The sequence below is a fragment of the Ricinus communis genome, chromosome 8 (genome assembly GCF_019578655.1).
Source record: "Ricinus communis isolate WT05 ecotype wild-type chromosome 8, ASM1957865v1, whole genome shotgun sequence".
In the NCBI taxonomy this organism is placed as follows: Eukaryota; Viridiplantae; Streptophyta; class Magnoliopsida; order Malpighiales; family Euphorbiaceae; genus Ricinus; species Ricinus communis.
The window spans coordinates 5,380,235-5,405,446 of record NC_063263.1 but is presented as its reverse complement, the minus strand read 5'-3'; the positions used below and the strand labels follow the sequence as shown (position 1 = coordinate 5,405,446).

General features: G+C 27.0%; 3 protein-coding genes across 3 annotated transcripts; all 3 read left to right on the top strand.

Moving 5' to 3' along the window:
• Window positions 1-7,118: 7,118 nt before the first annotated feature.
• Window positions 7,119-8,059, top strand: LOC125370983 (auxin-responsive protein SAUR21-like). The gene has a single exon (XM_048378503.1). The coding sequence runs from the start codon at window positions 7,504-7,506 to the stop codon at window positions 7,813-7,815; it is 312 nt and encodes a 103-aa protein (XP_048234460.1). The 5' UTR covers window positions 7,119-7,503; the 3' UTR covers window positions 7,816-8,059.
• A 6,851-nt stretch (window positions 8,060-14,910) lies between these two features.
• On the top strand, window positions 14,911-15,718 carry LOC107262439 (auxin-responsive protein SAUR20-like). Its single transcript, XM_015728308.3, has one exon. It carries the CDS (start codon window positions 15,172-15,174, stop codon window positions 15,469-15,471), a length of 300 nt encoding a protein of 99 aa, XP_015583794.1. The 5' UTR covers window positions 14,911-15,171; the 3' UTR covers window positions 15,472-15,718.
• Window positions 15,719-18,681: 2,963 nt separating this feature from the next.
• On the top strand, window positions 18,682-19,413 carry LOC125370803 (auxin-responsive protein SAUR21-like). Its single transcript, XM_048377588.1, has one exon. It carries the CDS (start codon window positions 18,919-18,921, stop codon window positions 19,195-19,197), a length of 279 nt encoding a protein of 92 aa, XP_048233545.1. The 5' UTR covers window positions 18,682-18,918; the 3' UTR covers window positions 19,198-19,413.
• The last annotated feature ends 5,799 nt before the right edge of the window (window positions 19,414-25,212 follow it).

Below are 25,212 nucleotides of genomic sequence, written 5' to 3'. Positions count from 1 at the left end.
AAATATTTTAAATAATTCAAATCTTTGTTTATTTTTATCCTTTCCATATACTATTTAAATTGTATGATATAATTAGAATTAATTTTACACAATTAATCCTTATTGTATAAAAATTAAATTCAAATCATTTAAGATTCTAATGATTATTATAAAATTTATTTTGAAAATAACAAAGATTTATATTTTAATTAAAATATTTTATCCTAAAAAGTAATATATTGATAAAATTTATATATGCATATTGCATATAATTGGAATTTTTAATTTTTTACTTAAGTTAGTAGTTAACCTTATAAATGAAATCTCTAATTCCAAATCTTTAAAGATAAGAGATTAAATAATTACTTTTTAGCTAGAATTTGTTTTACAAAGAGTAAATTTCGTATGTATTATATCACATATTTTCAAATTTTTAATAATTTTTAATATATAGAAATTTTTATTTTTAACACATACGATCCAAATTTATATATAATTTTATGGTATTGTATATTATTCTCAAACGAAACAATAATTCCAATTTTAGAAAATAGCATTTTGATTATATTTTAAATATCATATTAATTAGTAAATAAATTTTTTAATTGTAAAATAATATATAATTTTAGAAAATTATATATTAATTATATATTAATAAACTAAAAAATAAATTTTTTAATATGAGTATTTATCTTTTACTTATAATTCTTTTGATATGTATATTTATTTATTATGCAGAAGTATGATGTTCATGTATAATTTTTATTTTTATTTTATAATCAACATGTGAACTAATAAGTTATTTGTCTAACTGAACGATGATTCAATTTAGAAAGTAACATTTTAATTATATGATTAATATTATATCAGCCAATTAGTTTTTTTTTTAATTATATAGGATTTTAAATCCTACAAAATAGCATATCAAATCATATTTGTATTGTTAATTTTTTATATAATTAATAAATCAATTAATTATTTTAAAAATATATTTATATTTATTACATTAATAAAATTTCAAAATATTAGAAAACGTAAAATATGTGATCAGTAATTGTAGAATATTTAAAAGTTTGTTAAATTTGTATGATCGAATTTTACATTATTATTTATGAACAAAATACTAACAATAGGCATAGTCATGTAACAGAGACATAAATAACCAGTTTGAGAAATTTGGCCATGAAATATAAATAACCAGTTTCATAAATTTGGCCATGAAATTTCACATTCATGGCTAATTTTTACTTTTATTTATTTATGTGTTGTTATGATCCTCTCATTTTGGTCTGATTTAGCCATTCCGGTTGGAATGGCCATTTCAATTTAGTCATTCTAAATAGAAATGTTCGAGCAACTTATTCATTTTTTTATTATGGAATGAGTTAACAACTTTAACAAGAAATTATAATCATGTAAATAAATTTTAACTGATAATTTTATCAAACATTAAATTTAGAATTAATATTGAAACACAAATGCTCGATTTGAAAACAAAACAAGTGCAAATAACAGAACTTATGTAACAATTAATTCCATAAAAAGATTACTAAAATTTTAATCTATTATAATTATAATCGATTGGCTCTTTTCATGGAATTAATCTGATTAAATCATTTACCCTAAAATTGATAACTCCCACTAATTTTGGTGAACATAAAGACTCAAATGTGAAAAGACTAAGCCTAATTGGAAAAATGGCTACAGTTAATCTTTCATCTTTCAGATAGGGATGGACATTTTCATTAATAATTCTTTAAAGAATTCAACGAAATTCGAAGACTAGACTGAATGAGAAGTAAATGTGTTCATATTTTGGGACAGATAAGAACATGTATGTGTGGTACATTCATGTTACAAGAATACTATATAGTTTAGTGGTCCAAGTTTATCTTAGAATACAATAAGTTAGGAATTCAATTGTCTAAATGTAAACCCAATATGCTTTCTTCTTTAAAAATATATGATGTAACAATGTCTACACCTATAACATATATATCCATAAATAAGGTTGTAATTGCAATGTACTTGTCTGAAAAGGCAGTCAAGCGGCAGCACCACAAGGATCTGCTTCTCCCTGTTGTAATGTGGGAAAGCATGGCACAAGTTTTGGTTTGTGATAAATTAGGTTTATTAGGGTTTTATTATTTGATTGCGAGTTGGGTGAATGAAACATGTAGGGCTAATTCACCATAAGCTGGGTGTGGAATTGTTTCATATTCTTAAGCATAGCCAAGTGAATTCTTGTATGAATGGTGCTACATTATTGTGACGCCATACTAAATTCTTACCTTAGGATTTCTTCACAAAGTATTCTATTTTTAATATTAGCTAATTATTTAGAGAAGGGGCATTTTCTATAGCTATTTTAGATGTATTACATCCTCCTATTTGATTAATAATACGTACAAAATAATTATGTGTTACTATATACTGATAATTTTTTTGATATTTTCTTTTGATAATTGCATGTATTTTTGAAGTGTTTTCACATATTGCTAAATATAAATTTTCAATACTTCTAATAAATTTATTGACTTTGAATATATCGTGGTTAATTAATTATATATAAAATAATTTGCCGAATACATATTTGTATATTTGAGTTTTAGTTCTTTGGTCATTTTAATATTTCAACTTTCGATTTGATTTAATAGACATCTCAACTTGATTTTTCTTTTGTGATATTTAAACACTTTTTGACATTTGTTTTTATTTAATATATTTACGTGTATTGTACATGAGTATTTTAATGTGATCATAAAATTGAGTTCCAGTGTCTATTAAATTAAATCAAAATAGAAAAGACTTTAAGAGATTATAAAAATAGAATATAAAAGTTTGTTAGATCAAACTTAAAATTTAAAATATTAAAATGACTAAATAATTAAAATCAAGTGTCTAAATATGCATTGTGCTAGAAAATCTAGTTATTTAAAAAGTTCTAAAACGAGTATTCAAAATAATATATGCATTTGGTTATTCGGATAACGTAGTTTAGTGATTTATAACTTTAAGTATGTATTTCTTTTTATATAAAAAGAGATAAATGATTGCAAATTGTAATAAAAAAGATATCTCATTAATAACTCCTAATTACGTTATTTGACCGTTAAATCGATCTCATCATATCAATAACTTTTTAAACTGCAGTTTCATGGTCAAATAACAAAATTAAAAGTTATTAAATTCTAAATCTATATTATTAAATACGAGTAACATAATAATGATGACTGCTCCAAGTGAAAATAGCTAAATTTTTACAAATCGAGATTTTTTAACAGTAAAATATCTTTTTTAATTATAATTTATAACTACATATCTCGTTTGATCTAAAAAGATACATATTTAAAATTACAAAACAATATATAATCTTTTTTTCAATTATTTTTTAGTTATTTAATAGGTTATTGCAAGTAGCGAAAATAATAAGATACATCTAAAAGTTTGAACAGATATTTTTTATGATCATGATCGTCATCATCATGGTGCCAAATATATACATAGGGTCCCACGAGAGATACTAGTATGTAAGCAAAAATTCAGACCTTTTCATCTCCAAAGATTGGTTATTGGTTATACTTATGCTTGTGCTTATGATGTCAGTGTCTCAAGATGAGTAGTAGTTAGTTACCCCAGATCCAAGAAAAGTATACACATATTTTCTCTTTCTTACTATTCATAAGCTGTATCCTTTAGCTGTTCATTGCATTGGCCATACCAACTTAAATAGTCTGCCATGTGCTTATCCTATCCTAAATATAAAAGAAATATCCTGGCGCAAGAAAATGATCATTTCTTGTTGCTATTTATTACATATATATATATATATATATATATATATATATATATATATATGTTTATGTCTTGAAGAGTAGTAGTAGCGCATGTGCCTTTTAACATTATTGCAAGAATCATGGCAATAGCCTCACTCACCCCATCGATAAAACGGTGCAACTTGATGCATGTGTTGCTATGCCTTGTAATGCTTCTTGTTGATAAGTTACTTTTCCACTTTCCTATGGAAACTTTCTCATTATTGTAAATGTCAATACTCTCTATTCTTTTTCTTTTTTGAGTTAACGATACATACTTTTAAAATTATCTCATTTGATCACTTAAATTAAATTGCATGGTGATTTTATTCTTATTTAAAAGAAAATTTTAATTTAAAAACCTGTAAATTAAACAGTAGGAGTTCTTTTTTAGTTTAACTAAAGTTTTAAATTCGAGTCTTGAACATACAGAAGCTTTAAAATTCTTAAAATAATACTTTTTTATTTGTAAAAATCTTATACGAGACGGTCTAGATTAACTCTAGATACGTATATATCGAAACAAAGAGAGAATTTTAATAATTCAGCCTTATAAAGTTATAATAAGAGCATATCATATAATCTACTTTTTCAATTACATACTTTCATATTAAATATTTCTTTTTTAAGAAAAATAAATCTAAAAGTTGCTTATAAACTGGATATATGTGAAGTTGCGTTAGACATGCATGAAATAATATAAAAATAATAATTTTTAATTCTAAAAACAGGATTAAAATATTTGGCACTTGGCATTGTTTAAGAAAGCGTAATGTCATTTTTACGCAACATTTTATTTTCCTTTTTTCTTTGATATAATCACGAGTCTATTTGCCATGTTTTCTTTTGCATTTTCCAATTGGGGATCGCATTTCTTTTTTATTCTTAAATTAATGGCTTTTGATGCATAATGTCAAACTAAAAATGGAAATTCAACCACCGAATAATCATTTATGTTTTTATGGTAAGTGGGAAAGCTTTTGTTCAAGTCAATGGTCTTCGTTTTCTTTCTGTATAAGTATCTATCTATGTATTGAATTTTGGTCCAATTAATTGAAATTAATTATTAGTTTTTGAACGTGAAAGTCAGAAGCTTGAGCACCAGTCAAGTTTCCAAGAAACCCCCACATTCATATTATGTACTAATAAATTAAGTTCCGAATGTCATGTTACTAAAATTGAACTTATGATTATTAAAATAAAAAATTGAACTTATGATAGGAATATCATAGTTATATGAATCGAAATATATTCTAAGTAATTGAGTGTTGCTCAAGTCATTTTTAAATATGTAAGATTTTTATATATATTTGACTTTAGAGAAGTTGGGGCATGAATTGTAGCGAAGATCATTTCATACTAATTACATGATCACATAAACTTGGAAGCGAGCCCTAACAGAAAACAGAAAACTGTATAATTATCAGTCTACTGCATGCATCATGCATATATATATGGAAAAGATTATAAAGTTAATGAGTAAATTTATTAAAATTAAAAATTTAACTTATTTAAATTTTTAAAAGTTATAATTAAATTTTTAAAAGTTATAATTGTGTTTATAACATGTTATCTTTGAAAGAATAAATCTTTCATTTCAATGTTAAAAATTATAAAATAGATAAAATAAAATATAAATATATTGTACATGCTTTAAACAGAAATATTAATAATTGATAGTCACGTAGTTTTTTTGAATTTCGAATAGTATTCAAAATTCTTTATTTTTGATCATCTAATAAATCCGTTAATGAAAGTAGATTATCTTTTCATTCATTGTAAAACTTCCATGATCCCTTCCCGAACCAAATATGAATCTTTTGATTCATTTGGCTCTTATGCTCATAATCAATATTATCTTTTCAATAACAATAAATTTTATTTTAAACTTTAGTGTTGATGGCGAGATTGGAAATGGTGTGATAACTCCATTAGAAACAAACACTTTACATATTTTATGCCAGCAAAGTCGTACATATTTATTAAATTTGTAAATTAAATTGTAAATTTTAAAATTTAACATTTAATTATCAAATTTTCATAATTTTTATATTATTCAACTTATTTTATATAAAAACTAGTTTCTTTATATTTAAATATTAATAATTTTAAATTTTATGCATAAAATGTTACTTTTAAAAATTTAATTATTTAATAATTAAATTTTAATAAATTTATATGCTATAATTATTTATACGTAGATAATTCCATATATAAATGTTTATAATTATTCTCTACGTAAATGATTCCATATATAAATATGACTAGTTAGATTTTGTTGGTTCTTACATATTTAATTGGATTAAATACTATTTATCCTCTGTGATTTGACTTAATATATGACTCAGTATCTATATTTTTTAATTACTATCCCCTTTCATCCTCTTTCGTGTTAGTCGAAGGACTAAACTGGTAATTTAATATTATAATTTGATCATTGAACTTATTATCAAGTATTAAACTCATCCAAAATTAATTTTATTATCAAATTAGAGTAAGATAAATTTAGTGTCTAATTAAAATAATAAATTTTACTTGTTTATATCTTTTAGTATAATCTAATTCTAAGAAAATTTAAATGTATTAAATATATTTATTTATATTTAATATTATTAAATTATTATATAGTTTAATTTAGATTTTTAAATAAAATAAATAGTTACAAGTTATTATTTTTACTAGACATTAAAGTTATACTATATTAAAAATGAATATTTTATTCGTATAAATCTCATTTGAATAGTTGATAAAAGATTTCATTTTTGACATAAAAGATTAACATGATCTCTTCATTAATAGTAAATTTGTCAACTTGATATCTAGATTATTTCACTAGATTAAGACATAATTATTTTATTTAATTTTTATTTTTTATATAGTTTAACTATAATATATATTAAAAATAACAATAGAATAATTTTTTAACTAGAAATGTTTATTTTATATTAATAACTGAAATTAAATTATATAGTAATTTAATAATATTATTGTAAATATAAGTAGTTTTTACAATGTTTAAATTGTTTGAATTAAATTATATTAAAAATAAAAAATTAAAGTAAGAAAAATAATATTAAATTTATTATTTTAATTAGACACTAAAATTAACTTGTGTTAAAAATAAAATTCTATTCTAATTTGATAATAAAATTAATATTGAACGAGTTTGATATTTAATAATAAATTTAAAAATTAAATTATAATTTTAGTACTAGTTTAGTCATTCCTCTAACATAAAAAAAAGATAATAATTTATTTTATTAAATCTCAATAACATTTTAATATAATATAAAAATACAAAAATTAAGAAACTAACTCATATATTAAATCAAATCGTAAAAGTAAATAGTATTTGATTATCAGCGTAAGGCCGTCTGTTTTGAAACATTAAAAAGGACAGAGTACACAGAGGATGTGTATTTATTTCTGACCATAACCTTCCAAGAATCAAGTGGCTGTTGCTCCATCACCATAGCAGAAAGAGATATACAGAGAGAGGCAAAAAGAAGAAAAAAATATTAATAAGCCGATATTGAGCAAAGCCATGTGAGCACCTTGTTGTGGTGGGTTCCCGTGTATCTTCTCAACTCTATATATACTAATGCCAACTCTCCAAGGTTGCATGCTACACTTCCGGATCAATCTTTCCAACTTCTTCAGAAAAAAATCTCAACTACTGATAAATTACTTCTAGTACTATATATTCGACATGGGAATCCCTCTGTCTTCTAAAATTTTCAGTGGCAAGCAAATCCTGAGAAGGCAGCAACCTGTCATCAACAGGAACAATAATCAAGTAGCTGATCATGTACCAAAAGGCCACATTGCAGTGTACGTTGGGGAATGCCAGAAGAAGCGGTTTGTAGTACCAATATCATACGTAAATCATCCATTGTTTCTAGACTTGCTTAATCGTGCTGAAGAAGAGTTTGGGTTCAATCATCCAATGGGTGGCTTAACCATTCCTTGCCAAGAACATGTCTTCATTGACCTCACTTCTCGGTTACAAGCCTCATGTTGAAAATCAAGATAAAATCAGTTACATATCCGAAGTTTTTGACAGGATCTTTTTGTCCTTTTCTTTCTTTTCTTTGTACAGAAGAGAGGGATAGGATTGTAGAGCAATATGTTTAGTGAGCTAGAAAATGTGAAGACTTCTTTTTCTTTTTGTTTTCTTCTTTTCCTTTTCTTTTTCTTTCTTCCTTTCAGAAAGGATTTGTGGGTATATTTCCATTTTTCCCAACTATAATTAAAGTTAATTTTTATATATAACACATTCTCTAACGAATTAAATTTAAAGAATTTAAATCCAAAAAGAAAATATAAAGTTGGAAGATTTCTTCTTTATCATATAACTCTCGTAAAAGGATAAAACACTTTCTTTAATCCTAAGTTTAAAACCATCAAAGCAAGTAGATATAGGCTTGCTGCATACACCATGACTAATAGGAGAGTGATATTGACATTGTATCAATTATAAATTTATGTCAATAATGAGTATGTATGAATATTTTATACTTTGCTATTAGATATTGACACATACTTCATAAATATGTGTCAATCATCTATCAATTTAGTGTATAGATGGGAATATACATCAAGCCTAGACAATAATCTTCCTAATTAGAAACCTATTAATTTGCATTATGTTACTCTATTAGCTTTTCTATCTTGGAGATAAATATGTGTGTGAGAGTAGAGAAGGTCTATTGAAGTGAATTTAGATAGAAAATATTAGAGTGAGAAGCCCTCAAATGTCCAAGTCCTAAAAATTGTAAGATGAGCTAAAAGGTCATTTCAAATGGGAAAGAGAGAGGAATTTGTACTAATTTTAGGTGAATAAAAGTCTATGAATGATTGAAAAATTCCTATCTAGATTTGGGCTAATGATTATGGCACATGGATAATCTCAAAAGTTTATATACATTTTGAAGCCGATTTTCATGATTTTAGCCATTTTTCATTCCTTAGGCATATATAAGTGTCTTTCAAATAAAAATTAAAGGAGGTCAAACTCTCTTCTTAATTCGTCTTATTTTAAGTCTACCGAGCTAAATCTCTCTTAAATATTCTAATCAAATGACATTTAATATTTTTAGTATCTCAAAATTATCTGACAAAAAAAGGAGTACTATTTTTAAAATAAATATTTAATATTAATTCTAAATAATACAACAATGACGTCATTAAAATATTTATGAATTTGTTAAAGTCACTTAAAGCATTATTTACAATTAAAGTTAATTATAAAATTCTCTAAGCTTTAAACAACTTAATTACAAATTGCAAAATTACAGCAAATTTATGAAAATCATGATATTCTAATTTTTATTATTTATAAATCTATCATGATATATTAGTTATCCTTATTTTTATAAGAATCTAAATTATTGTACAAATAAGTTTTGTTATATTAATGCTCTATTATACATTTTTTGTAAGTATAATACATTTAATTTTTTGTCTATTGATAAATATTTTAAAACAGTTAGTCTGAATTTAACATTATAAGGGGAAATTATATCATTATTTAATGTAGTTTTATTAATATTCTCATAATTTTTAATACTAACATAACATTTTCACAAATGAAATCCCATATATAGATTAAAATGAGAAAACATAAAATTATAACTTCAAAAACTTGATAGTAGATATACTATTTTTTAGCTACATCTTCGTTTCTTTTTGTTTTCTTTTTCTTTTTAGTATGTTGCTTATTATTTTTCATTCATTTACTATTTTTATACTATTATCTTTTATTCAATAAATAAAGCCTTTTAAATCTCTAATATTATTATTAACATTTTCTGAATTCTTTTCAAGAGTACTTAATTCTCTCTATAGAGTTTATGTATTTAATTTTATGGAATTGATGGTGATATTTGAATTTTCTTTTAAATATATTCATAGTAGGTCTAGAATGTTAGTAAGAATTTTTTTATCCATACATTTAAAGATTAGGAGCCGATTGAGATTTTTTATAGCCAATAAATGGAGCGTATTGATTATCGAGAAAGACCACATTACATATTGGAAGAGCTTTATCAATGTGATCAAAGAGTATGAAGATAAATTTTTTACTATTCAATTAAAAGTTTATTTCTTGATTATATTTAGTTTTACTTTTAACATTGATTAAGTTGTTCTGTTATTCTTCAATAAATAAATAAAAAAGAAAAGCTAATTAAATTATTTAATCTAAAGAATCAAATTTGAATTCGAACAAAATTAACACCAAAAAGCATTATAGAAAATGCTGAATAGAACCAAAAAAATCTTGTTCTTTTTTTAAAATAACTAATAATCAACCAACAAAATTTTTGCATAGAAGCCAACAAAAGTTTGAAGTCGTTAATGTTGAATAAAACCCTTCTCAGTATTTTCAAGCCTCCATTTTGGATTCCTATCTCTTAGCTAAAATCGGCTTTAACGTCAGAAATTTTTTAAATAGATTCAGTCTATTTAAGTCATTCATAGACCAAACCAATTATATAGTAACACGTAATATTATTTATTAAATATTGTATTTGTATTAGTTAATTTCTAATTATGATGGTTAATGGTAATAGATAAATCAATCAATATAAATACAACATTTAATGTCATGTATTATTATGCAATTAGTTTTGTCTACGGATAACGTGGTAGACTGAGTCTATCTAAGAATTTATCCTTAAATGGTCTGTTAATTTTGTAAAAATTTAAATTTTTGAAAATTTAAAATCTTGAAATTTATAATTCTTGAATTTTATAGGGTCTATTTCTTATAGGTTATAATTTTATTATATTATCTTATTCTCCATGTCTGATAATATGAATTTAAACCTTAGCAACTCATAATTTTATTATTTAACTGTTAAATCGATCTCATTGGATTAATAACTTCTTCTACTGTAATGTGATAGTTAAACACCAAAATTAAAAATTAAACTTTATAATCTACATCATCAGACATGGGCAACACGATAATAAATGTTGATTAAAATAAAAATAGTTAAATCTTTACAAATCTAAACTTTTTAATAACAAAATATGTATTTTTGTGGCGATCATTTTTTTTTTCATTTTAAAAGTATACATACTTTAATTTTAAAAAAGTAAAATTGAAAGATTTTCTTTTATACTTTTTTTATATTTAGCACACTTGCAATAAAAATTATATAAATTAATCGTTTATTTGTGCGTTGCACGACCGTTATTATTATTTTGATTATAAAATCAAATTTATAAATACAATTTCATAAATTGTTCAATTTTTAATATTGATTTATAATATTTTAAAAAACTACTAGCAGACTAATTATTTTTAAATATTCTTAATTTTTTATCATTGTAATAATATAAAAATTATTTTTAAAATATTTATTTATTAATTCTAATATTATATAAATTAATATTATCAATAATTGACATTATTATTTTTTAAAATTAAGAATTATTATATAATTAAAAATTAATTTATTAATAAATATAATATATAAAAATATTATTTTCTATAATTAAAATTATTATCTAATAAAAATTTATTTTATTAATTAATATAATATTAAAATATAGTTAATGCTATTTCTTAGAACAATTATTATCTAATTAGATGGAACAAAAAATAATGATGCAATTTTATAATCATTTGTATAACTGGTACTCCAGTGCAGGATAAGACCTATCTATTCTAAGAATAATTTGTTTATTTATAAGAAGGCACATTCGGTCCAATGAGACCAAATTATAGAGAATCTTAACCGTAAGAACAGACTATCTGAATTATGAGAATCAGAAGAAGATTAAACGCGGTCTCATACAATGGATTAGTAACAAAAAGTACAATTATTGGAATAAAGCATATCATAGCATATTCTGACTTTAATTAATTAATTATTTAAACAAATTGCTTTACTTAAATTAATAAACATCATTAGACGATGAATGGAAATTTCCAGTTCATGATAATAAAGAAAAATAAAATAGAAAATATTATAAATAGCAAGCTCTTGCAATTGGATCATTGCGGTTACGGGTTGGATGTCTAATTGTCCAAGCGATAATGATAGTATCTTGTTCGTGAACCGGTGTCTCACTCTTTCTAAATATTTTTTTCTTAAACGGTAAGGACATCAAGAAGAATCATTCTATAATTTCTCTAACGAAATATTAGCATTTAATTATTTTTTTCTCAAATAAATTTAAACTCGTCACGGCATCATTATTATTATTATCAAAGCAGTTATCAACTAGGTTAAATTTAGAAATAATCTATAAAAAAATATTAAAAAATTATTTAATTTTTTAATTATTCAAAGAGTTTTCACTAAAATATAATTAAAATTGATAAAGAATTAAAGATTAGACAAGGTCAGAATCAAACCCTCTTAAGGAAAAAGAGAAAGAAAAAAGAAAGTGAAGGTAAAAAATAGATTAATTAGAAGATAATTAACAATTTCATTAAGTCCATCTCTCGACCTTTGCTTGGGAAAGACACTATTTCGTTCTTCAAACTTGCTTTCACCAATTCAACTGATTACAACAAAAAAATGAAAATGGAATTGATAACTGAAAGGAAGCTTCATAAAGAAAAAAGATAACTGAGAGCACGTAACTCATTATTTATTTATTTATTGATTTCAAAAAAATATTGTCATTTCTTATTTATTTATTTATTATTTTTTTTATCTTAAAAAAGCATTAATTAACTTAATCCTCAAAGTGTTCAACGCATTCAGCTAGCCACAAACATACAATTTGAAGATCGATGACTACATATTCAAAAATGCCAAACATTAGGACGCAAGCCCCTTCTGTATTGGGGATTGCATGGAGATTCATAAACCCTATAAAGACGAACTAACATTATATTGTACCAGGGGAAGGCTTCTCCATTTTCTGAGAATATTGCAAACAAACTGAAAAGTTATATACTTATACTAGTAGTATACCAAATCAAATGCAGATAATTCATATCTTAGTTGTAATGATAATTAATACATACAGTAATTATTAATATATATCAAATGTATACACTGCAACTATATATTTATTAAATAATTAAAAATATTTAATTATTTAAAATTAATAAATGTATATATTATCGATTTTTTTTATATATATAAACAAAGACATAGTCCTGAATCGAGCATTCTAGTTCACTGTGTCATATTAAAAGATTTTTCTTTGAGGGTCATGTCATATGGCATATGAGTTCAGCAACTAGGCTAATTATATGGATCCAAGAGATATATTTATATCATGATAATGGTATCGAAGATGTGGAACTTTGGAGCAATAGAAACTGCACTTTCGATATTCTCTTTGGTGTGTGGAAGACAAATTCATTTGGAGCCGCAACCTTGGGCTTCGAAATGCATGCACATGGAATCACGTGGATTTTCCTACCGCAAATCTTCGTGGAAAATCATATGCATGTGATTGTTTAATTATAATGAGAGATAAGAAAGGGTCTTCATTCCTTTCAACCATTACTATTTCTTTAACACAGATTTTGTTAATAGTGGACCACTTTACCATAAGAAGAGATTCCCCATTTACGCATGAAATCAAATATGCAATCATATTCCTTTTTTCCCTAAAAAATAACACACACACAATCATTAGAATTTACAAGGTGAGGACTCGTGACCAAGGTATAAGGACAATTTACATAAAAATAATGCATGTAAAACCTACAAATTAATTTTTTGTTTATTAATTAGCTTAATTGGTCAAATTAGTTATTGTAATTTTAAAGTTTATTAAGATTTCAATTTTAGAAAGTTAGAAATTTCTATTCGAAAATAATATCATTATACATGAATTCTTTATAGAATTGCGTATCAATACTATTATTATTATCAAACTTTTTAAGACTATTTATCGAACTTGACATATCCGTTACAATAATTTAGTTATCCTTTCTAATTAATCAAGTAAATTTAGTTTCAGACCAATAAATTTTATAGTCTCAAACTGCATAAAAATGTATTTCAATTTAATACGATCATTGACTGTTATACCACTTATAATAGGATAAATATAGAGGACTTCATTGTACTAAACCCCGATTTAATATAATACAATTTTTCATATGCAATCAAGTCGTCCACATTTGTTCTACATTCTTCGGTGATTGTATAAAAGCATCTAACCAAGAAAAGTTTTGGTCGGTTGGGGTTATCAAGTGGTGGCCATGCTGATGTGTTCCTAAACTATTTTCCACCTCGAAAAACAGCTAACATTAAGGAAACCCTAAGTAAGTACCAAGTACGAGAGCTTGTTTCTACACCCAAATTAGAAAAGCATTATATTCTTCTTTCTTTTGGTTATCTTTTTCAGCATGCAGCCGTCTGCTTAGACTTAGGAGTTTAGAAAGTCCAAGTGCGGTGACGCCAGGTCTAGCGTTGATGCGTGTATACTTGGACCAGCTCTCTCAACAAACAGGTGGGCTCTCCTGCATCATCACCACAGGATGTGACTCTGCTGGATAACAAGACTTCACGCATAAATTGGAACCAACTTCTGTTTATAAAAAATTGGCTTATCCATCTGTTTTTCCATTTGAGTTTAAGAATAATTTTAAATATTTAAGTTTCCAATTATGCTTTAACAATAATTTTAAAGTATAAATTAGTATAGTCTATCTTGTTTTGTGTTCAGATTTTAAATTAATAAAATATTAGTCAAAATCAAGCTCTAGAACTATTGATGATTATACTCTAATATCATATCAAATAAGAATTTCACCTATTAAGATATTAGGAAATAATAATATCAATAGTGATTATTTTACACTAATTTTATTTCAGTTACAAAATTTTAAATTGTTTTATTTTAATTATTTAATTTTAAATATATTTTTATTTAATTATAACTTTAATAGAATATTATTGATCCTAATTAGAAGTGATTTGATATCTTTACTCATAAAAATTACAGAGTAATGAATTTCAGAGGTTATTACTGATAGTTACTGCAAGAGCATCATTCATAATACCCATAATATTTCAATGAATCAAAAGAAGAAAAAGGAAATACAAGTATGCAGCATGTTAGAATTAAAACTCAAAGGATCCAAACTGACTTGTCTGTGAAAATACAATAGGAAATATTAATTAAGCTGGATAATGTATCTCTATTTTATTTCATTTTTGTGTGATTATTAATGAATCTTTATTTTATACAAAAAAAACAGTTCCTAGCCATGTGCCACTCTGATGGAGTGGGTCCTCTTAACACTTCATAACCCAGCTGCCAAAGTTTTATCTATAAATACATACCCAAGTGCACCGCTTAACCCAAGATCTTCATCTGCAGAATTTTCAGCTTCAACCATTTTCTTCTCTCCTCAACCGAGATATCCAAGAAAACACCGTTCAGATCCGAAATGGGTATCCGGTTGCCATCCATGATAACTACCGCAAAGCAAATCCTGAGGAAGCAATCTTTACATGCAAGAAATCAGTCAAATAATAATGTACCCAAAGGTCATGTTGCAGTTTATGTTGGAGAAGCAGAAAAGAAAAGGTTTGTTGTCCCAATATCATACTTGAATCATCCTTCTTTTCAGGACTTGCTTCAACAAGCTGAAGAAGAGTTTGGATTCAATCATCCAATGGGTGGGCTTACAATTCCTTGTGATGAAGATGCCTTCATTGATCTCACTTCAAGGTTTAATTCCTTGTGAGAGATGAAGAAAGAAACATATACCAAGCAAATCTTGACAATTTTTTTTATCACAAGATACTTTTTCTTTTCCTTCTTTTTCTTTTTTCCTTCTCTCTCTCTACTCTTTTTCCCTCCTATGAGAATATAGAGGAGGACTGTGTAGTACATACAAAGTGTAAATTTTTCCACTCAAAGTGGGCAGAAAAAGGTTTCAGTACCTTAAATTTATTGACGCAATCAAATGAAGAAAAGAAAAATTTTATAAATTGTTTGTTATTCTTTTCTATGCGCTATTTGCTTTTTTCTTTGAATTTTTTTTTATATTTCTATTTATAAATCAAATCGATAATCATTTAATATTAAAATAAATTAAATTAATAATTATTTGATATTAATATAATATAACGAAAAAAACAGAAATAAAGAAAAGTAAACGGATAGACTTCTTTTTTACAAGAATATAATTGAGAGACTTTTATATATATATATATATATATATGTTATTTTTTCTTAATTTTGATATATATCAAATTTAGATAAAAAATTTTTCTCTTATTGCTATAAGCTTAATAGGAATAGATAATCTCGTAATAAATTTTATTAATATTGCTACATTGTAAATGAAGAGATTCGAAAATAAGATTTTCATAATTTTTATAAATCATTATTAATATTAAAAATTTACATTTATATTTTATATATATATATATATATATATATATATATATATATTTGTTATAAAATTCATTTCACTTACATTGAATCTATAAAAATTACTTTTGCTACTTAATTAGGAATTTATTTTAAATTAAAAAGAAATTATTTTAAGAAATTTTGAATTATCTTGAATGAATGACATTAACTTTTTGATTAAATGTATTTAATATCTGAATTTTACAAATGCTTTCTATATATTATAATTATATGTTTTTATAAAATAACTAAAATAAAATAAAATAGAGAAATAAAATATTTAAATTGAATTTAACTATAATAAAAATAGAAACTCATTAATCTAAAACATATTTGAAGATCTATATATATAAATCTTGAGACATAAAAATAATTTTTTTGATATATATCATTGTTTTCTCTTATAAAATTTTCTTTTTAATATTTGTATTTATATTTCACACGTAAAATCTAAACTGAAATGTAATTTTATGATTTACTATACTTTTAATTAATAAATTATCTTTTTAAGTAAATAATAATATCAATTTTAAAATAATATTTAATTATATATTTAATGTTATACTAATTTTCTACTAACAATAATTCAAATTCTAAAAAATATCATTTTATTATAATCTTTAATATTATATTTAATTAATAAATTTTTCTACATATAGAATTACTTCTAATCCGAATAAAATATCAAGTATATTTACAATAATAAATTTATATATAATTAAAAATCAATTGAGGTGATTTTTGTGTTATTACATTAATAAAACTTTTACATATTAGAAGTTTTTTACTTAAATTTTTTAAATTAACACTATTTCTAAAATATATGATAGCTAACTATAAAATATTAAAATTTTATTAAATTATCACCAAAATAATAAAGTCTGAATTAGCCTGTAACGAAATAGAATTTATTGATACTTAAACACACTAAATTTAAATCTAAAATAAAATACATAAGATCTTACGGATTTTATTTATATTAAACACCTGAAATTCATTTGTAAAGAAAAAAAAGGTATTAGAGCTGTTAAATAGACGAAAGATACCTTTGAAAACTTGGTCCAAACTCACTGGTTTTCTTCTTTTTTTTTTTTTCTTTTTTGCCTTCCTTCCTGTGAGGTGTCTGTCATTATTAATTTTCTTCTTTCGATTGTGTGCTGGTTAAAACTATCAGATAGGAACCTTCTAATTAAAGTTAGCATTTGCACCTCCTTTTAAGTTTTCCTTGACAACAAGGTCCATACTCTGTTGATATATATATATATATATATATCAAAGGGGTTAATAAAAAGAATTTTGAGTTTGAAGGGTCAAATGTTTTGATGAAGAGTTGGATTGATGGATCCTGATTTGTCTCTGAAACAATGAAATCTAAGTACAAAACCACCAGGTCAATAAAAGCAGCGAAGAGTACAATTGCATCCATCCACAGGATACCAAAATAGAAACAGTAATTAATACTTTATTATTTTTCCATTCTAAAAATCTTTGAAACAAAATATTTGTGAGGTTTTTCCTGTTTTACATTAAAAGTTTTTCTGTTTTACTTAAGTTTATAATTTTGACCTAAATGTTGTTCACAAGAATTCAAAAATTTAGCTTGTCTATGATGTCATTACATTACAATAACAACCAATTAATAAGATAAAATTCTAGGAGTTTTATTGGCTATATTTATTACTTTTGTTTTTTTGTCTTTCCTATCTCAGAAGAATCAATAAAGTTTTTCACGTCATCCTCAACAAAATAGCTTTTAGAAATTTGATAGAATTTATTATTTTTATAAAAACTTAATTACATAATACCAATTTATACTAAATTATTATTATAAATTTTAATAAAAATAATATGTTCAAATGAATAAAAAAAATCAAATCAGTTGATCGCTGATAATAGAAAGCTATACAATAGAGTTAATACAATTACCATCTGATTGTAAGTAAATCAACTATCAACTGCTGTTTTTTACAAACACTTTAATCAGTGAGAAATAGCTGTTAGTTATTTCAAATTTTTGAACTAGATTTTTTTTTTTTTTTTTTAAAATCTAACTTTTAAGAGAAGTAGATAAACCATCTTTTTTTTAAAAATAAAATAAAATCATCTAATGGTAAACGTATTTGTTTTTTAAAATAAAAAAGTTTAGGTTTGAATTTTTTTTGCACCAAGTGTATTTTCATTTTCATGATGAATATAAAATAATAAATAAATAAAACAATAATAATTCAATTTTACATCAGACTAACTAGAATTCGAATCTGAATATTTCAATAGCACTTAAAAGTAACTTTTAAAATTATCAAAAGTAGAATCTGCTGAGACTCGTAAAGATTGAAATAAAGAAAACCTAAAATCTGAGTTTTCTCATCCCAATTTATCAATATTGATGAGTTTATTATCTCACAGAGACTGTAAAATGATGCTATCCATAATATTCGGTGAATCCAATAAAATAAAATAAAACAAGAGAACGAAAGACTTCTCCTGTGAAAATATACATTAAGGTATCAATTTTATTTTATTTCGTGATTGATAATGAATCTTTATTTTATACAAAAGAACAGGTCCTCTTAACACTTCATAACCCAGCTGCCAAAGTTTTATCTATAAATACATGTCAAAGTGCACCGCTTAACCTACAGAAATTGAAATTTCTTTTTCTTTTTCTTTTTTTTTCTCTTCTTTGAGTTAATCTTCGTCTGCAGAATTTTCAGCTTCAACCGTTTTCTTCTCTACTCAACCAAATAGCCAAAAAACACCACTCAGATCCGAAATGGTTATCCGATTGCCATCCATGATAACTACCGCAAAGCAAATCCTGAAGAAGCAATCTAATAATAATGTACCCAAAGGTCATGTCGCAGTTTATGTTGGAGAAGCAGAAAGGAAAAGGTTTGTTGTTCCAATATCATACTTGAACCATCCTTCTTTCCAGGATTTGCTTCAACAAGCTGAAGAAGAGTTTGGATTCAGTCATCCAATGGGTGGTCTTACAATTCCTTGCCATGAAGATGCCTTCATTCATCTCACTTCTAGGTTTCATTCCTTGTGAAAGATGAAGGAAGAAACATATACAATACCAATCTTGACGTTTTTTTTTTATCACAAGATTTTCTTCCTTCTTTTTCTTTTTTCTTTTTCCTTCTATTCTCTTTTTCCCTCCTTTGAGAGTATATAGAGGAGGATTGTGAACTACACAAAGTGGGCAGAAAAAAGTTTCAGTGCCTTAACTTATTCACGCAATTAAAAGGCAAATTTCTTTTCTTTATTTGCTATTTCTTTTTTTAACCGATGGTGTGGGCATCCTCTTACTTGCTACATAGGATAGGAATCTACAATACAAATTATTTAGATTAATTTCTTATCATGTAACTGTGATATTTGATTATTAGATTGAAACTTCTATGTAAAATTTCAATTGCGAAAATTGTTTAATTATTATTATATTAAAAGAACATATTATTGTTAAGATAACAGTTGGCTAATAAGTAATATAAATCAGTAATTTATTGCTAGATTAGTAAGGGTTATTGCCTTTGGATGTAGAGGTCGATCTCTCTCCACAAAATGGTGGAGTCCAAAATGATTCATTTGAAAAAATCGATCACTCCTTTTAATCATGACAATTAACATAAAAAAAATGCATTTTACAAGAAGAGATATGAATTGCTAAAAAATTAAACTAATTAAACTATGAAGTCTAACTAATAAAATTATGCTCACATAGATTTATCAAGAGTTGACTGTTTTACAAATAGGATTCCATTACACTAACTCCCTTTTAGTTAATGATTAATTTTTTTTTTTTTTTATGTTTCATCAATGATTATTGATAGGTTGATGTATATATGTTTAAAGTATTTTAGTAATTTATTGATATGTTTTGTATATATAATATGTAAAAATATGTGTTTATTACTTCACTTTAGCTTTATATCTAATTTCAAGTGTTTATTATCAGAAAGGGAGAATATGAGCTAAATCTTCATGAATGGGCTTAAATTGGACTGATGTTGTTGAGACTCGAAATAAAGACGCATGAACTGTTAATTGTCAAGCCTAGTCGAAAAATACAATGCCCACGGGAGAAACTAATTAGTTATTATGTAATTGTGAATAACTACATTTAAGTTATTTATTCTATTTGGGATAGTTAAAAAGATAACTATTAGAAGTATTTGGCTTAGAGAAGAATTTTGCAAAAGGACTCACTACAAGTAGTGGAGATCAGTTATACGACATGGACACATAATTCAATATGTATTTGTCCATTATATCTCTCTCTGCAACTCTTTACAGTTCATCTTCCACAAATACTTAGCTTTAGTTTTTGCATTACTCTTTGAAGATCTAAGAAGCTTTTGAAGAATGCGCATTTTGGTTGTTTGGATATGGATTTATAGGAACTCCAAATTTAAACTTGCTTGGTTCAGAAAAATTTTAAAAATAGTATTAGAGTAGGACCCCTCCACTAGATGTGTAGTTTGAGGATGAACCAGGCGAAAGCTGGTAGGCATGTGATAGCTTGGCCTAGAGAAGCGGTCCGACGAGTGCTGGAAAGTGGACGCCGGGGCAAGGATAGGATGCATGGACAAGGATCGGCTTTTGGCAAGCTTCAAGGATGGCAGCACTCTAAGGTACGTGGGTACATGAATGAATTGAATTGCACATCAAAATGGGCAGAAAATGGTTGATACATATATTTAAAGAGTTGGAACTAATCACATGAGGCGCTTTTTGGTTGTTTGGCTGTGGAGTTATAGGAACTCCAAAGTTAAATGTGTTTGGTTTAGAGAAATTCTAGAATAGGTGACCTCTTGGAAAGTTCTCGAACCCGCCAAAGAGACAAAACCGTGAGGTCAATGAAGGGTCAAAGCAGACAATATCTCATGTGATCTAGTTTTGGATCGTTACAAGAGCCCCTGGATCGGGGCCAACACGGCACACTTGTGGCTCCATCTCTATTCAGGAGTACGCTAGAATGATTGTAACACTATTATGAATTATATTTTAAATTTAATTTAATAAGTTATGGAAAATTTCAATTTATTTTATATTTTCAGGAGAGGGCTGAAGGTGCACCCTCAGGCAAGGTCCGACTACTTAATCAGACACACATGACTAGAGTTGATGATGGATTGAGGCACTATGTGGATGATCGTGCTAGACAAGTTAGGGTAAGTGCATAATAAAAAATATATTAATTTATTTAATTAATTTAATTTAATTAATTAATTTAGTAGCTCCAATTTATTTTATTTATTTATTTTATATATTATATTACATTGAATGACTGTGTAGGAAAGCCTTGAGGAACGCTAGGCGGATGCGTCTTACGATGAAGACGGTAATCTAGTGCCACTATCCCAAGAGGAGAATGAGAGAATTTTGTTAGATATAGTTCAGGCTTTCTCACATAGTTGATACATATATGGGACAGAGAAGAATATGACATTTTCATATCATTCTGATGCCTCGAACTCTACAACTGCCACTAGTGGGATTGACGAGTAACGCTTTTGACAGCTTAAAGACATTACCATTCAGTTGGGAGTTAGTTGTAGGACAAAGACGAGCGAATTCAGATGCTAGAGAATACCGTGCGCTAGTTGCTTCAGGGGATGACCTAGAACATTCAGCAGCATATCCCTGGCCAGTCTACCCAATACCCTGGTGATGACTCGCAGCAAGATCCATCTTCTAGCGAGTCGTGAGTTTATTAGTACTTATCCTTTCTAGGATTTATTTATTTTTTGTTATTTGGTGCACTAATTAATATTTTGTGTTTTACAAAAAATAAATTTCAATTACATTCCTCCTTTATTTTATTTATGACTGTTGTCACAACCCCATTCGTGGGCCCGTGGCCGACACTAAGGAATGGGTAGGCGTAAGGCCACCGAATCCTGTAGTAAGCCTGACACTCACAACTCAAACAAATCTCATCTCAACTTTTACTATTATTAACGCCATAATTTACAGTAACATTAAATTTTACACAATTAAATCGGTCTGCCAGAAGAACTAGGCGAGACCCGAATCTCAGAAAATTTACAACTGATACATCTACTATTACTACTGCGGAGAATCTAAGATTTACTAATTTACATACCAAATCAAATACATCACCCGATGATGAAGGAGTCGGGTTACTAGATAAGAGTCCCGGGAAGACAAACAGTCACGGATCTGAAAAAAAATAAATTGAGACTGTCAGTCTCGAGAGTGAGTTAAAATCAAATAATCTAGAGACTATTGCAGTCTTCACAGAAAACATTAATCATTCGAATCAGTATATCAACCATGCACGTAAATACAACTCATATTATAATCAATACCATAATAAATAAATAAATAAATAAATAAAATATATTTTTACTTTTACGGGACGAGTGGCTCAGTAGAACCCTAATCTCCAAATTCTAGTAGCCTTTTGGCTCTCTTGATCTAATAAGACTAGTGCCTAGAGAGCAATGCTCGACCAGGGACCTTTACTCTGGCATCTCATTCTAATAGGATTGGCGCCCAGAGAGCGAAGCTCGACTAGGGTCCTTAAATCCAGTCCAGTCACTTAATATTCAAATAAGCCGGCGCCCAGAGAGCGAAACTCGACCAGGATCCTTTACTCCGGCATCTCACTCAAATCAGCCCAGAGAGCCATGCTCGACCAGGGCAAAACTCATAATAATCTTATTACTGCAATTTACTCAAATCAGCCCAGAGAGCCATGCTCGACCAGGGCGAACCCATAAAAATCTTATTACCCGTCCATGATCATTACCGGTGCGCACGCGGTCCTGATGTAACCCATCAAGTGGCATGTTCTACGAAAGCCTCATCCCCAAATCGAAATCATCACATATAATAAATATCATTGTCTAATGAAATCATCCAATACATATCGAAATAAAGATTAAAGATTTAGGGTAAAACAACGTGCAATTCGTGAGAAAAAATAATAACGTTTGTATTATTATAACATTACTAATAATAATATTTATATTATTTTCAATAATCAATAATCAAGTGAAATCATTTATATTGCGATACTAACAATCATATTAAGCATAAATTCTAAAATAGTATATTAAAATCAGACTTAGAAATAGTGCAATGATTAAATGACTTTAACTCACAGATTAGGCGACCTCCTAGCTCTGCTCCGGTGCCTCGGTTGGAGTACGCCGAACAAACAGATTATCTAGTCACGGAAAATAATTTATCAAAAGGCTGAAACAATCGATCATTAATCCTAGGTCTAGACTCCTAGGACTAACTGTCTAAGAATCTCGACTCGGGTAAATTCTATCGAAAATTCGGCAGAACCTCCCCTACAACACGGACATTTACCCCCCGTAAAACAGGTCCAGGACTTGCCAGAAAAACACTTCAAATATCCAACAATTTTAAACAACGGGAATCGGGTCCCCAAACTTCACTATTTTCCCGACTCCACTACACAGCACAAAACACGAGGCAGGCAACTGACAGACAATTATTTTTGACTCACAAATATCATCAAATACTCAATATAAACCAATAAGCATAAATTGAATCAAAGAATTCTTAAATCAGCGGGCAGAGAAAATTACCGAAACGCTCGATCGCTCGGTCGACTGGCCTTCAGCCGCCGGACGATCGGACTAGAAACGACGCGTTGAAGATGATCCCCGCTTCTGATTTTTCGATCTGACACCCGATCGTCCGAAGAGAATTACGGACGATCTCGGCCGTCGATTTGCAAACGGGTCCGATCGCCACGAAACCGGTGCCATTGCGAAGCTTGAGCTAAGGAGAGTCGGGATACGTCCTCCGATCGTCCATCCTCCGTCGGAGCTCGCCGGAAAGCACGGCTGCCACCATTTTGCCGAAACTCTCTTCTCCGGCCACTAAAACCGACATCGCTGCCGCCAAAAGGAAGCTCTCTTCGAGGGGAGCGATCGCCACCAAGATCGGTACCGGAAACGCTCGCCGCTGGCTACCGCCACCATCTCCATTTCCGGCCGAGGCCCAAGCAGACGCGAAACACCGGCTGCCGTCCGTGGCAGCGAGCCACCCTCTTCTCACCGATTTTTCCTTTCTCTCTCCCCGATCCTTCTTTTCTTTTCTTCTTCTCCATATCGACATTAGGCCCCTGTACTTTTCCTTATTACAACTAGGTCCCTTAACCTTTTCAATTACTTACAATTTCATCCTGCAGAATTCCAATTTAACCCCTAAACTTTCTTTTATTCTTTCAATTAAACCCCTAACTAATTAATTTGGCCAAATTAGAATTGAAAATACACAATTACATAAATACCTCTGACCGATATATTTATTTACAAAAATACCAAACTCACAAATTTCCATTAGAACCCATAAAAATAAAATTATACTTTTAATCCTTATTCCAAAATAAATTTCCAATTTAGTCCTAACACACAATTAAATTAAATAACTAATTTACTAATTATTTTCCAACTTAAATTTTAATACCACTAGTTAATTAAAATACCAATTTCTCCAGAATTATTTTATAAAAACATCCTTTACAATTTCTTCCAAAATTTTTCAATATATATAATTTTATTTATACATATACATATACATTGGGGAAAAATTAGAATAAATAAATTTCAAACTAATTGGGTATAGAAAAATAATTCATTTAATTGACTAATATTAAAATTTTTATTAAATCAAATTAAACCAAATAAAAATGAAGCTAAAATTAACTTAAATAAAAACTCATTATTAAATATATAAAAATTCCGGGTATTACAACTGTATATAATTATAATATATATAACTTAAACAACATGCAATACAATATTAATAAAACTAAATATATTAAAAATATCAAATTGAGATTAATATTAATAATTTCAATATAAATTAGCAATCTCATGCTTAGGGTCTCTAATGTGGTAACTAAATAGAGATCACTTAGAGACCACAATTATTTGGTAGCTAAAGTTAGAGACCAACAGGTTAGCGATTAATACTATGTGGTCTATAAATAGCTACCACTTTAGCGACCACACATAAGTGGTCTCTATATAGCTACTACCGCACATGATCGCTA

What these genes read in the sequence shown, in the direction of transcription:
- LOC125370803 (XM_048377588.1), top strand. Translation starts at nt 18,919, where the DNA reads ATGGTTATCCGATTGCCATCCATGATAACTACCGCAAAGCAAATCCTG.
- LOC125370983 (XM_048378503.1), top strand. Translation starts at nt 7,504, where the DNA reads ATGGGAATCCCTCTGTCTTCTAAAATTTTCAGTGGCAAGCAAATCCTG.
- LOC107262439 (XM_015728308.3), top strand. Translation starts at nt 15,172, where the DNA reads ATGGGTATCCGGTTGCCATCCATGATAACTACCGCAAAGCAAATCCTG.